Here is a 14,133-nt window from a genome sequence, read left to right on the forward strand (position 1 = left end):
TTAAAAATAAATCAAACAAAATTTTATAATCTAGAAAGATAAAATATTAAATTGATATTATCAATTTTAACAAAAATAAAAATAAAATAAAATATTCCATATGAAATTTTTGGACATATGCCATATCATAAAATTTATGTTTAGTCTATTTATTAGCACATGAGATTAATGGACGCGTCTCCTTTACTTAGAACTAATTACTATGCACACGCGATGTTTGTGTGTATACTTTTTTTTATCACTATTGATGGACTAACTAAAATAAAATTGGACAAATTATAGAGGGACTAAATTGTTATTTGAATTGTTGAAATAAAAATAAATAAAAATAAAAGTATGTGTTGAAATAAAAATAAAAACAGAAAAACAAAAGTGTAATATTATTATCATATAAAGGTAAAATTGAGAAAAAAAATTGGTGTCCTCTCTATATAGTTATTATCATGACCTCACATTTAATAATATAGTATAAAATATTATAAATAATATAGATTATGTTTGTTATCCGAAACGATAAGTACATCAAAAAATAATAATAATAAAAAGTATACTAGGATTGAATCAAATCTTAAACGTTGATACGAATCAATTTGTTTTGTTGGTATTTTATGGACAATTTATCCTTATTTAATCGGTTTAATTTATCGAAATTATTATTATATTATTATTAATATATATATATATATATATATATATATATATATTTAAACGGGCCTCAATTTATAGGCCCATTGTTCGTAAAATATAGGTGAACGGAAGCCGTCTCTGAAGTTACGGTTCTTCTTCCCCTTGCCGAGATTGCTGTCATGTTGTTTGTCCTTGTCGACGCTTACAGAAGCTGCAAGATTCAATACCGATCTGTTCCGAAACAAAATATCTCCGGGAGTCGCCGGTCCGTAGCAGCTTTTGTTCCGGGTTGATTGCCCTGCACCGGAGCCACCGTTCCGATACCGATATTGCAAACCCTTGTTATTTATTATCTAAATCTAAAAGGGATCCTGAGAGAAGTTGTGTCTCCGCCAAAAACCGCTTCCCATGTCACGGATTAAGTATTCCCGATCGAAATACTTGGCGGATCCGATGGTCAATGCAGATGATGTCAGTGAAACGAACATGGAGGTAATTATAACGAAGGATTAATATTCAAGTTTAAATCTTTCTGTGCTAATTTTATGTGATGAAAAGATTAAAACTTTTAGATTATTGATTTGGCGTCTCTTTTGGAGGTAATTGTTATAAATTATAATAGAGGATTAATATTCTTCTTTCGATTTCCCAAGTTTATATCTTTCTTTGCTAATTTTCTTCTATGATGAAAAGATTAGACCTTTTAGATTATTGATTGATTTGGCATAATTTTTGGAGGTAATTATAAATCAAAATAAAGGATTAATATTCATCTTTCTGTTCCCCAAGTTTTAGTCTTTCTGTGCTGATTTTCTATGATGAAAATATTAGTTTTTTTTCAGATTATTGATTGATTTTTCACATCATTTTTAAAGGTAAGTATACATTAAAATAGAGGATTAATATTCTTCTATAGATTTCCCAAGTTTAAATTTTTTTGTGCTAATTTTATATGATGAAAATTTTATAGAATTTTTTTTCAGATTATTGACATTTGTTTTGAGATCGAGTTGAACATGGTGTGCTTGTAGTTTGGCAAACCGGATAAAATACTAGATGTATCTTCGTAGTAGGTATTTTAACGGGGGAAAAAATATATTTTGATTTGTTCAAGTAAATCGTGATATTGGCCGTTTGAATTTCACGACTGGAAGTCTAAATTTTTTCAATCTTTAAGGAATTAATGACATTGTGCTTTATGATTATCCTAGATTTTATCTACCGAATGATTTTTCCACTTTGCGGTGGATATTTATATGTCAATATAGTGTGATTTTCTGTAAAATTACACAGGTGGATAATCTCAATAAAATGTTCTTCTATCCTTGCAAGAGGTGCGCGGGGAAGAATCATTGGAGATGTCTTCCTTCGGAGATATTTTTCGAAATTCTTTTACGTCTTCCAGCGCATGTTATACATGATGTGATCACGCATGTCTGCGGAGCTTGGAACTTAATAATCAGTACAAAAAAATTCATTTGCGATCATCTTCAAAATTCAACCCCTGGAATCATAATCATGGAAAATCTCAAACCCACGAATGGGATTTATGTTGAAATTCGACAAGGTCGTCTTGAGACATGCAAGTTTGACTGCAGGGATTTTTATTTACGTGGCAGCAGTGTTAATGGTTTAGTGTTGACCTTCACCGGCGATAAAGGAGACCATCACGTTCTTGGCAATAAAGGAGACCATCACGTTCTTTCTATTATCAATCCCTTGACAAAACAACATGAACCTCTGCCATATGACTCAAGTGTAGTACTCGGGACAACTTTAGCATTTGCTGAGGCTTCGATGAAGTATAAAGCGGTGCGCTCGTATACTCCCAATTCTCGATCAGGTATATATGTGCTGACACTTGGCGTTGATAATGTTTGGAGGCACCTTGACGTGCAACACCTATCGAAGCTAGGTCGAGAAGCATTACGTTATCATCCATTTCCTACTCATGGCTATGTGCACTGGATCGGCGAATCCCGTGTTGTGACACTGAATTTAGATACTGAAATCGTTTATGAGTTTGTTCAGACTGTATATGATCCATTTATGTCTGTGCCTCTAGCGATGGGTCGTAATCTATCCTGTTGTCATCTGTCCAAACTTCCAGAGTCACGTGGGTATTTGATGGAAGTTATGGAAATGAACCCAGAAACTGGAGAGTGGACCAAGTTGCTTAGCTCCGATTTGAAACCTCTGAGTGACAGATTCAAAAGCTTGAAATCAGTCGAACTCTTTGGTGTGTTAGCTGGTGGCGAGGTGTTTCTATTTGGAATTTCTGGTTCTGAGAAACTTTGGGCAGCTTATAATGTCCGGACAAGAGAAATTCAATCGTTTCAGTTCGAAAAAAGTGCTCGAAAATGTCATCCCACAGCTCATGTGAACACCATGATTTGGTACGAATGAGGAAGAGTGGCGTTTCACAAAATTTGAGACTTAATTATTTTGATTGTTGATGTTCGGTACTGTCGTCCTATATGGTCTTATTTTGAATTATATTATATCTTTTTTTATTAATTTATTTCTGTAGTAATCTGAGGCTCCAACTTGGAAATGATGCATCTTATATGTCTTTGTTCCCTCGGTCGCAATTTTGTTTGACATAGTGTTTTAGTTTGCTATACAAATTTGTTGACATGTTCTTTGTATTTTCTTTCATGCAAGTTCGAAAGAAGAACACCGAAGTCTTTGCAGTTCAAGTGATTCCGTTCTATGAGAGGATTTATTATATTGTAATAATAAACAATAAATTTAACAAAGGGTAATTTGGATGTAACCTCTTTAATGAACACTATAATAATAAGAAATAAATTAAACAAAAGGTAAACATTTAGAAACATAACAATCATAAGTAGTGTTTGCAATTAATAAAAAAAAAAACGATTATTGAATTTTCGCTTAAAAAAATTAATGTTGTATGTTTCTTATTTGAAATTGGATTTAATGACAAAATTTTTATTTTTGAAATAAATATTAGATAAATTGAAATTAAAAGCCATGTTAATCATCCCAAGTAAACACAACGCAATAAATATAAATATATATATATATATATATATATATATATATATATATATATATATTTTAAATGGAGCAGAGACCTCCTTCCAACCGAGGCTTCTGTCCTCCGCAACTTCAAGCCCAGTTGTATCGTCTAACCCTTCGTGCTCAGATTCCACGCATCGGAGACAACGCCAAGTGCTCTTCCTCCCACGTCGTCGCCACCCCACGGTCTTTCCTCCGTCTCATCTTGGTTTTCTCGTTTGTGTTCACGTATTCACATTTGATCTCTCTCTGGGTGTTGTATTCAACCTAGTCGACGTACAGCAAATCAAAGCAGCTCACCTATTGCGCCATTGAGTTTGGGCATTAACGTAGAATCAATTTTTAAAAAATGATGTTAATGTAACTTGATTTCTTTCTTATTCATGTAAGTCGTTTTCGAAAAATATATATAGCTATTTATTACTACTATTTTCTTGTTATTGATACTAGTATTTCATTCCACGAAATATTATTTTATATAATTAACAATTCAAATTAATAAGTATCAATGTTTGAATAATTATTTAAAATAATTGATATAATATAATGAATATATTTACATTTAAAATATTATTATAAAAAGTTATCATATCAAAATATTTAGGCAAAAACTTGTGTGAGACGGTCTCACGGGTCATATTTTGTTAGACGGATATCTTATTTGGCTCATACATGAAAAATTATTACTTTTTATGCTAAGAGTATTACTTTTTATTGTGAATATCGATAGGGTTGACCCGTTTCACAGATAACAACAGACCTACTCAAATATTTATGTCATTTGAGATAACACTCAAATAATGATAACAATATTTTGTCATTAAATGAACTTATTTATTTTATTTAATTGAAATTATAATTAATAAAAAATAAAACAAAATATTTAAAAAATCATATATTATTTGTTTATCAAAATTTTAAATAATAAATAAATATTTTTTAAAAATTCAAATTTTTTGTCACTTATTTAAAGGAATAAATTTTGATTAAAATTGAATTTTTTGTCACTTATTTAAAGGAATAAAAGCTTATTCATCCTTGAAAATCCTCATGTTCCTACCAACATCATCTCAGACGATGGGTCAGACGATACCATCAATCCTCTTTTCATTTCCTGGTGCCGCCAGGATCAACTTTTGTTCTCATTTCTGCTAGCATCCATGACCGAAGCTGTGCAAGCCCAGATGATTGGCTGCATCACCTCGTCACAATTATGGACTCGAGTCTCACGACTCTTTGCAACCAGATCAAAAGCCCGTGTTATGCAGTACAAATTACAACTCCAAACACTGAAAAAAGGCACACTAAGCATGAAAGATTATCTCAGTAAAATGAAGGGATACATGGATCTCTTAGCTGCATGTGGCCATCCTGTTACAGATGAGGATCAGATGCTCTACGTTCTTGGTGGTGTAGGCATGGAGTATGATTCTGTAGTTGTGCACGTTACTTCAAGAGTTGACACTTTATCTGTAGTGACCCGTTCCAGAATCACCTACTAATCAAGAACTAAGCATGCAATTAACTTAATTAATAATAATCAGAGATAACAGCGAAAAAATGACCAACGACAATAGTTATACAACCCAATCAAAATCAGAACAACTCAAAACAAATATATTCGGTACAACCATATTGAATAGAATAGTACTGAAAACTAAACCAACCAGCTACTCACTGTCCTCCTCCTGCTCCTCCTGAGCCATCCAACCTGAGGCCTGCCCCGTGGGAATGGGGTGTCCAAGATAAACAAAACCGAGGACGTGAGCGATATGAACGCCCAGCACAAAAGCATGAGTATACAAACCTATATGAAATGCACATGCTATGATATGATACCAGGGTAGTCAAGAAACAGGAGTCACAAAGGATCTCAAAATGCTCAGTCTAGAGGCGCCAAGTGGATAGTGCCGCGCGGTACTCCTCTGGGTCACTGCATCCACTACAAGATCAGACGTGGACCTAAAATGTCCCGGATCACCGAAGCCCTCCGGACCCGTCGGCCACTGTGTACTCTCGGTGTCCATGCGTCCACAAGACAGGGCTGAGCGGCCCCAAGATATAGCTTATCTCGAAAGAGATACAGCTCAACAGTAAAGGCTATCTCGAAGGAGATACGGCTCAACATGAAATGCAACATGCATCATAAAGCGTGACATAATAGCATGTATTATATGACATATGATAATGCAGCAGATAATCATGCAACACATATATGAATGTATACTCAACCAGGATATCTCGGATAGTACTTTCGTACCTCTATCACTGCAATCCTAACAATCAGTCCTAGACTCACGCCTGCGTCCGCCGTCAGCCCACTGATGCCGCTAGCTCCCAACTAGAGCACAGCTCCGCTACAATACCAGCAGCTCCCCGCTAGTGCCCGAACCTCGGAAAAAGACTAGAAACTTGTCAGAAACGACTGAAACTCTCTGAAACGCTCTGAAATGGCGAGTCACAAATGAAGCCTCGCGCCTCTATTTATACCCAATGTTCGGACGCTCCGAACCACTTCGTACGATCCGATCCGGTACACTTCGGACGGTCCGAACCCTGATCGGACGATCCGAACCTTGCATGACTTCCACGAGTACAGCCACCTGTCTCGGACGATCCAAACCCCGATCGGACGATCCGAACTTTACCACGTGTCCAGAACCCTTCCACGTGTCCAGAATCCTTCCACGTCTTCCAGCCACCTGTCTCGGACGGTCCGAACCACCTTCGGACGCTCCGAACCCGCTTCGGACGATCCGAACCCGGTTCGGTCCTTCCGATCCTACCGAAAATATAATTAATCCAATAATTAACTCAAATTAGGAATCGGGTTACTACATTCTTCCCCCCTTAAAAAGATTTCGTCCTCGAAATCAGGTTTATAGGATGAACAAAACGGTATAACAACATCGTTATTACATCTCAATTGTTGCTAAACACAACTGATATTTGGGTTACAACGGAAAAACATACATACATCCATAGTACAACTACAGTACTACTCAAAAGAGCTCTGGATGCTCTGAACGCATACGACTCTCTAACTCCCAAGTGGCTTCTTCAGTACCTCGACGTTGCCACTGCACTAAGACAAGAAGAATGATCTTATTCCGCAACACCTTGTCTTTGCGATCCAGAATCCGAACTGGTTGCTCCACGTAAGACAAATCTGATTCAAGTTGAACTTCAGAGGGATGTAAGATGTGAGACTCATCTGCTACATATCGTCTCAACAAAGATACGTGGAACACATCATGAATACTTGATAGATACGGCGGCAATGCAAGTCTGTAAGCCAAATCTCCCACGTTTTCCAAAATTTCAAATGGACCAATAAATCTCGGAGACAGCTTACCTTTGAGACCAAATCTCAAAATCCTGCGAAAAGGTGAAACTCGGAGAAACACTTTCTCACCTGGCTGAAAATGAAGAGGTCGACGTTTGGTGTTCGCATAACTAGCCTGTCGATCCTGAGCAGTCTTAATCCGCTTCTTGATTACTGCAACCTTATCAATAGCCTGCTGGACTAACTCCGGTCCCTCAACATGTCGTTCACCAACTTCGTCCCAGAATAATGGAGTACGACAACGTCGCCCATAAAACGCCTCAAATGGTGCCATACCAATACTACGATGGTAGCTGTTGTTGTACGCGAACTCAATCAAAGGCAATTGATCATGCCAATCGGTTCCGAAATCCATAACACAGGCTCGCAACATATCCTCAAGTGTACGGATAGTCCTCTCTGTCTGGCCATCGGTCTCTGGATGATAAGCCGTACTCAAACTTAGGGACGTACCCAATGCTGACTGGAAACTACCCCAAAATCGTGAGGTAAATTGAGGATCTCTGTCACTAACAATACTGACTGGCACTCCATGCAAACGTAAAATCTCTTGAATATATAATCGAGCCATACGATCGAAAGTGAAATCCCGGTTGTAAGGCAGAAAATGAGCAGACTTGGTGAGTCGATCCACCACTACCCAAATAGCATCACTGTTCCTTGACGATAATGGCAAGTGAGTAATAAAGTCCATCGCGATATGCTCCCACTTCCATTCAGGGATAGGTAAGTTCAACAATAACCCTCCCGGTCGACGGTGCTCTGCCTTAACCTGCTGACAAACCAGACACTTGGAGACAAACTGATAAATGCTGCGCTTCATCCCTTTCCACCAAAATCGTGTCCTCCAATCTTTATACATTTTGTTGCTTCCTGGATGAATACTCAGCTTGCTTCGATGATCATGAGATAAGATCTCCTCCCTCAAAGTATCATCCTCTGGTACTACAACCCGATTAGACAAACACAGAAGACCATTAGACTGATAATGGAAATTACTATCTCCACCAGCCAACCGAGCTAATCTCTGAGTCTTGAGATCAGACATCTGAGCATCTCGAATCCGAGTGAATAAAGCTGGCTCAGATAAAATGGTAGCAACACGAATGCTCTCCATACCTTTCCGATGTTTGAAATTAAATCCCAACGAACAACAATCCTGGATAGTACTAATCATAGCACTGGTCTGAAATGCAGAGGCTCTCACCTTGCGACTAAGAGCATCGGCTGTGAGATTCGCAGAGCCTGGATGGTACTTGATCACACAGTCATAATCTTTCAGTAGATCCATCCAACGACGTTGTCTCATATTCAACTCAGCCTGAGTGAACAGATACTTCAGACTCTTATGATCAGTAAAGATTTCAAACTTAACCCCGTACAAGTAATGACGCCAGATCTTCAGCGCGAACACAATAGCTGCCAACTCTAGATCATGAATAGGGTACTTCTCCTCGTGAGATTTCAGCTGCCTGGAAGCGTAAGCGATCACATGACCATTCTGCGTCAACACACACCCTAAGCCTTGAAAAGAGGCATCGGTGTAAACACTGAAACCATCAGATCCTGACGGTAACGCCAAAACAGGTGCAGAAGTCAGAAGTCGACGAAGCTCTCTGAAACTATCTTCGCACTCAGATGACCACTCAAATGGAACATCCTTCCGAGTAAGCTGCGTCAATGGTCTAGCAATCTGAGAGAAATTCCCGATGAAGCGACGATAATACCCTGCCAGACCTAGAAAACTACGGATCTCGGCCACTGTCGTAGGACGTGACCAATTCAGCACTACTTCAATCTTGCTGGGATCCACAGAAATTCCTTCCTTAGAAATCACATGACCAAGGAATACTACACGATCAATCCAGAATTCGCACTTACTCAGCTTAGCATACAATTGCTTCTCGCGAAGAATCTGCAACACAATCCTCAAGTGATGGACATGCTCTTCCACAATGTGAGAATAAATCAAGATATCATCGATGAACACCACAACAAATTGATCTAGAAAATCCCGAAAGACTCGGTTCATCAAATCCATGAACACCGCTGGCGCATTCGTCAATCCGAATGGCATAACTAGAAACTCGTAATGCCCATATCGAGTACGAAATGTAGTCTTGGAAATATCATCATCTCTGACTCTCATCTGATGATAACCTGATCGCAAGTCAATCTTGGAGTAAACAGAGGTACCCTGAAGCTGATCGAACAAGTCATCGATACGAGGTAATGGATACTTGTTTTTGATCGTCACACGATTCAGCTGACGATAATCAATACACAATCGCATCGATCCATCCTTTTTCTTGACAAACAAGACTGGAGCTCCCCAAGGTGAAACGCTCGGGCGAATATAACCTTTATCAAGAAGATCCTGCAATTGCTGCTTCAATTCTCTCATCTCTGACGGAGACAGACGATAGGGGGCACGAGAAATCGGTGCAGTCCCTGGCATTAACTCGATGCCAAATTCCACCTCTCTAACCGGAGGAAAACCAGGAATCTCATCTGGGAAAACATCAGGAAATTCACAAACCACTGGAATATCATCTATACCAACACTACCTGTGGACGAATCAATCGCATAGATGAGGTAGCCTTCTCCGCCCGACTCTAAAGCACGACAGGCTTTCAGAGCAGATACCACTGGCATCGGAGGTCGCGCTCCCTCACCAGAGAAAAACCAACTAGAGCTCTCAGTCGTACGAAACTGAACAAGCTTCTGGTAACAATCCACAGTAGCTCGGTAGGTAGTCAAAATGTCTATACCCAAAATACAATCAAAATCTTCCATCTCTAGGATCATAAGATTCGCAGTCAACTCGTTACCCTCAAAATCTAAGGGACAACTCATCACTAGACGCTTTGCTAACACCGAATGACCCATCGGAGTAGAAACGGAAAGAATGACGTCTAGGGAAACATACGGTAACTTATGACGCTTAACAAATCGTGCAGAAATGAATGAATGTGATGCTCCGGTATCAATAAGAACAAAAGCAGGAATACCGCATAAACAAAAAGTACCTGCTATGACTCTCCCTGTCTCATCTGCAGCCTGATCCTGGTTCAGTGCAAAAACCTGACCTTGGGCACGAGGTCGAAGATTCGAACTACCCACTGCCTGACCCTGCCTCCTCTGCTGAACAGTCGCCTGAGATCCGGAACCAGATCCTGCTCCACCTCGCAACTGAGGACAATTCTTCTTAATATGCCCCATCTCTCCGCACTGAAAACAAGCTCCCGCGGCTGATCGGCATTGCTCCGATGGATGGTTCTTCCCACAATGCACACAAGCATCCTTCTTCTTACCAAAGCGAAAAACACCGCTAGATCGTGATCCAGATCCAGAAGAAGAAGAACCAGATTTCTTGAACGACTGAGATCGGGGGCTCAAAGTATGCGAAGGTCTAGAAGAAAGAATAGACCTACCACGCTGAAGACTGATCTCGGTCTGGCGACACCGGTTCACTAATCCATCATACGAAGTAGGATTATCACAGACAGTGACTCGATCAAAGATCTCCTGGTTAAGGTCCTGAAGGAAATGATCATACTTGGCCTCAGAACTGCCACTAATATGAGGAGCAAAGGGTAACAACTCGAAGAACTTCTGCTGATATTCGTCAACAGACATACTACCCTGCTTAAGATTCAGGAGCTCAATCGTATTTGCCTGGCGAAGGGCTGGAGGAAAGTATAGCTGCATAAAAGCTGCACGGAAATCAGCCCAAGTCACCCTACCCTGAGACTGGACTATCGGCGCAGAAGTCGATCGCCACCACTTGCGAGCACGGCCCTCAAGAAGAAAACTAAGGGTCTCCATCTTCTGCTCTTCGGTGCACTGGAATGCACGGAAACAACTCTCCATGCGCTCTATCCAATCCTCAGCATCATCGGGAGTCTCACCGCCGACTAAAGGCTTAGGCCTCATCTGAATGAAACGATGCAGCTCAAAACGCCTAGGACCATCCCGACGATGACGATGTTCATGATGACGCCTACGATCGTCCTGGTCACCTCAACGACCTACACTCCCCTGACTACTCTCATCACCAAAGTGGTCAGCCATCGCTACAAGATAGAATGGGGAAAATGGTAAAATGGTCAACAGAATCTATATCCCAAAATCATATGCATGCTCTGATACCATAAATGTAGTGACCCGTTCCAGAATCACCTACTAATCAAGAACTAAGCATGCAATTAACTTAATTAATAATAATCAGAGATAACAGCGAAAAAATGGCCAACGACAATAGTTATACAACCCAATCGAAATCAGAACAACTCAAAACAAATATATTCGGTACAACCATATTGAATAGAATAGTACTGAAAACTAAACCAACCAGCTACTCACTGTCCTCCTCCTGCTCCTCCTGAGCCATCCAACCTGAGGCCTGCCCCGTGGGAATGGGGTGTCCAAGATAAACAAAACCGAGGACGTGAGCGATATGAACGCCCAGCACAAAAGCATGAGTATAAAAACCTATATGAAATGCACATGCTATGATATGATACCAGGGTAGTCAAGAAACAGGAGTCACAAAGGATCTCAAAATGCTCAGTCTAGAGGCGCCAAGTGGATAGTGCCGCGCGGTACTCCTCTGGGTCACTGCATCCACTACAAGATCAGACGTGGACCTAAAATGTCCCGGATCACCGAAGCCCTCCGGACCCGTCGGCCACTGTGTACTCTCGGTGTCCATGCGTCCACAAGACAGGGCTGAGCGGCCCCAAGATATAGCTTATCTCGAAAGAGATACAGCTCAACAGTAAAGGCTATCTCGAAGGAGATACGGCTCAACATGAAATGCAACATGCATCATAAAGCGTGACATAATAGCATGTATTATATGACATATAATAATGCAGCAGATAATCATGCAACACATATATGAATGTATACTCAACCAGGATATCTCGGATAGTACTTTCGTACCTCTATCACTGCAATCCTAACAATCAGTCCTAGACTCACGCCTGCGTCCGCCGTCAGCCCACTGATGCCGCTAGCTCCCAACTAGAGCACAGCTCCGCTACAATACCAGCAGCTCCCCGCTAGTGCCCGAACCTCGGAAAAAGACTAGAAACTTGTCAGAAACGACTTAAACTCTCTGAAACGCTCTGAAATGGCGAGTCACAAATGAAGCCTCGCGCCTCTATTTATAGCCAATGTTCGGACGCTCCGAACCACTTCGTACGATCCGATCCGGTACACTTCGGACGGTCCGAACCCTGATCGGACGATCCGAACCTTGCATGACTTCCACGAGTACAGCCACCTGTCTCGGACGATCCGAACCCCGATCGGACGATCCGAACTTTACCACGTGTCCAGAACCCTTCCACGTGTCCAGAATCCTTCCACGTCTTCCAGCCACCTGTCTCGGACGGTCCGAACCACCTTCGGACGCTCCGAACCCGCTTCGGACGATCCGAACCCGGTTCGGTCCTTCCGATCCTACCGAAAATATAATTAATCCAATAATTAACTCAAATTAAGAATCGGGTTACTACATTATCACCACCTGAAGTTGGCGCACTCTTGTTATCTCATGAAGCACGACTTGATGCCTACAATCTTAATACCAGCAACACATCAAACTCCATCAATGCAGCCATTTCTTTCATCAAAAGAAGATTGAAACCCAACAATCCTTTTCAAACTCTAGAGGACGTGGCCGAGGTAGAAATACCAGAGGGGTAGACGAGGATGGCACAACAACAATGGTCGCCCAATATGTCAAATCTGTGGAATACCAGGGCATGTTGCTGAAATATGCTACTACCGTTTTGAAAAAGATTTTGTGCCAAAATCTCGACAACCAACACAAAACTTTAACAGGTCTCCTCCGTCCAATCTACCAGCAGCCGCCCTTGCCACTGCCTCTTCTGAATCAGCAACTGAAGATTGGTGGTACCCTGATTCAGGTGCCTCACATCATGTTACAAACGAGCTTGGAAATCTCACTCTTGGGACAGAGTATTCTGGTAATGGTAAAGTCCAAATGGGAAATGGTGCAGGTTTATCAATCTCACATATCGGACATTCCAAATTTCGACCACCTTTTTCCTCAAATCCTTTTCTACTGAAGAATCTACTTTGTGTTCCTTATATTACCAAAAATCTCCTCAGTGTTAGCAAGTTTGCCCATGATAATTGTGTCTTTTTTTAATTTCATCCACGTTTTTGTCTTGTGAAGGATCTAGCAACACAGATGGTTCTTCTTCGAGGAACTTTACATGATGGGCTATATAGGTTCAACCTTGGGACACCTCTTCCTGGACTATCTTCTTCAGCAGCTTGTCCCAGTACCAATCTCTTATCTGCAAAGTCCCCTACCCTTTTACAGCATTCAATCAAAATGTCTAGTAGCATGTTAAATCAATGGCATTCTAGATTAGGCCATCCGTCTTTACCTAATATGAAACAAGTTCTATTACGTTGTAATGTGTCTATTCCCAGAAATGAAATATTTACATTTTGTTCAGCGTGTGCTCTTGGTAAAAGCCATCATCTCCCTTTTCCCACATCACAAACCAAATTTTCAGCACCTCTTGAACTTATTTATTCTGATGTTTGGGGGCCTGCACACACTGTATCTAGAAATGGCTTCAAGTTCTATGTTAGTTTCGTTGATGCCTTTAGTAGATTTACATGGATATACTTTCTCACCTATAAATCTGAAGTAACCAAAGCCTTTTTACACTTCAAAACACATGTTGAAACTCAACTTGATAGGAAAATCAAAGCCATTCAAACCGATTGGGGAGGGGAGTTTCAAGCCTTAACATCATTTCTTCAAACCCATGGGATTAATCATCGGGTTTCCTGTCCTCACACATCACAGCAGAACGGTGTTGTTGAACGCAAACACAGACACATTGCTGAAGTAGGTCTATCTCTTCTTGCACATGCATCCATGCCCTTAAAATTTTGGGATGATGCTTTTCTCACTGCCGTTTATCTCATTAATCGCCTTCCAACTCCTGTTCTTAACAAAGATATCCCTCTTCATAAGCTATACAACAAACTTCCAGATTTATCTTTTCTCAAAACCTTTGGATGCTTGTGTTTCCCATGTCTTAGAGATTACAACAAACAT

The 14,133-nt window shown here is 40.4% G+C and overlaps 1 protein-coding gene across 1 annotated transcript; it reads left to right on the forward strand.

The window, feature by feature from the left end:
• Positions 1-733: 733 nt before the first annotated feature.
• Positions 734-3,128, forward strand: LOC140832462 (uncharacterized). Its single transcript, XM_073196498.1, has 2 exons — positions 734-1,119; positions 1,921-3,128. The coding sequence occupies exons 1-2, from the start codon at positions 1,036-1,038 to the stop codon at positions 3,031-3,033; spliced, it is 1,197 nt and encodes a 398-aa protein (XP_073052599.1). The 5' UTR covers positions 734-1,035; the 3' UTR covers positions 3,034-3,128.
• Positions 3,129-14,133: the final 11,005 nt, after the last annotated feature.

Source organism: Primulina eburnea, chromosome 5, assembly GCF_022965805.1.
Source record: "Primulina eburnea isolate SZY01 chromosome 5, ASM2296580v1, whole genome shotgun sequence".
Lineage (NCBI taxonomy): Eukaryota > Viridiplantae > Streptophyta > Magnoliopsida > Lamiales > Gesneriaceae > Primulina > Primulina eburnea.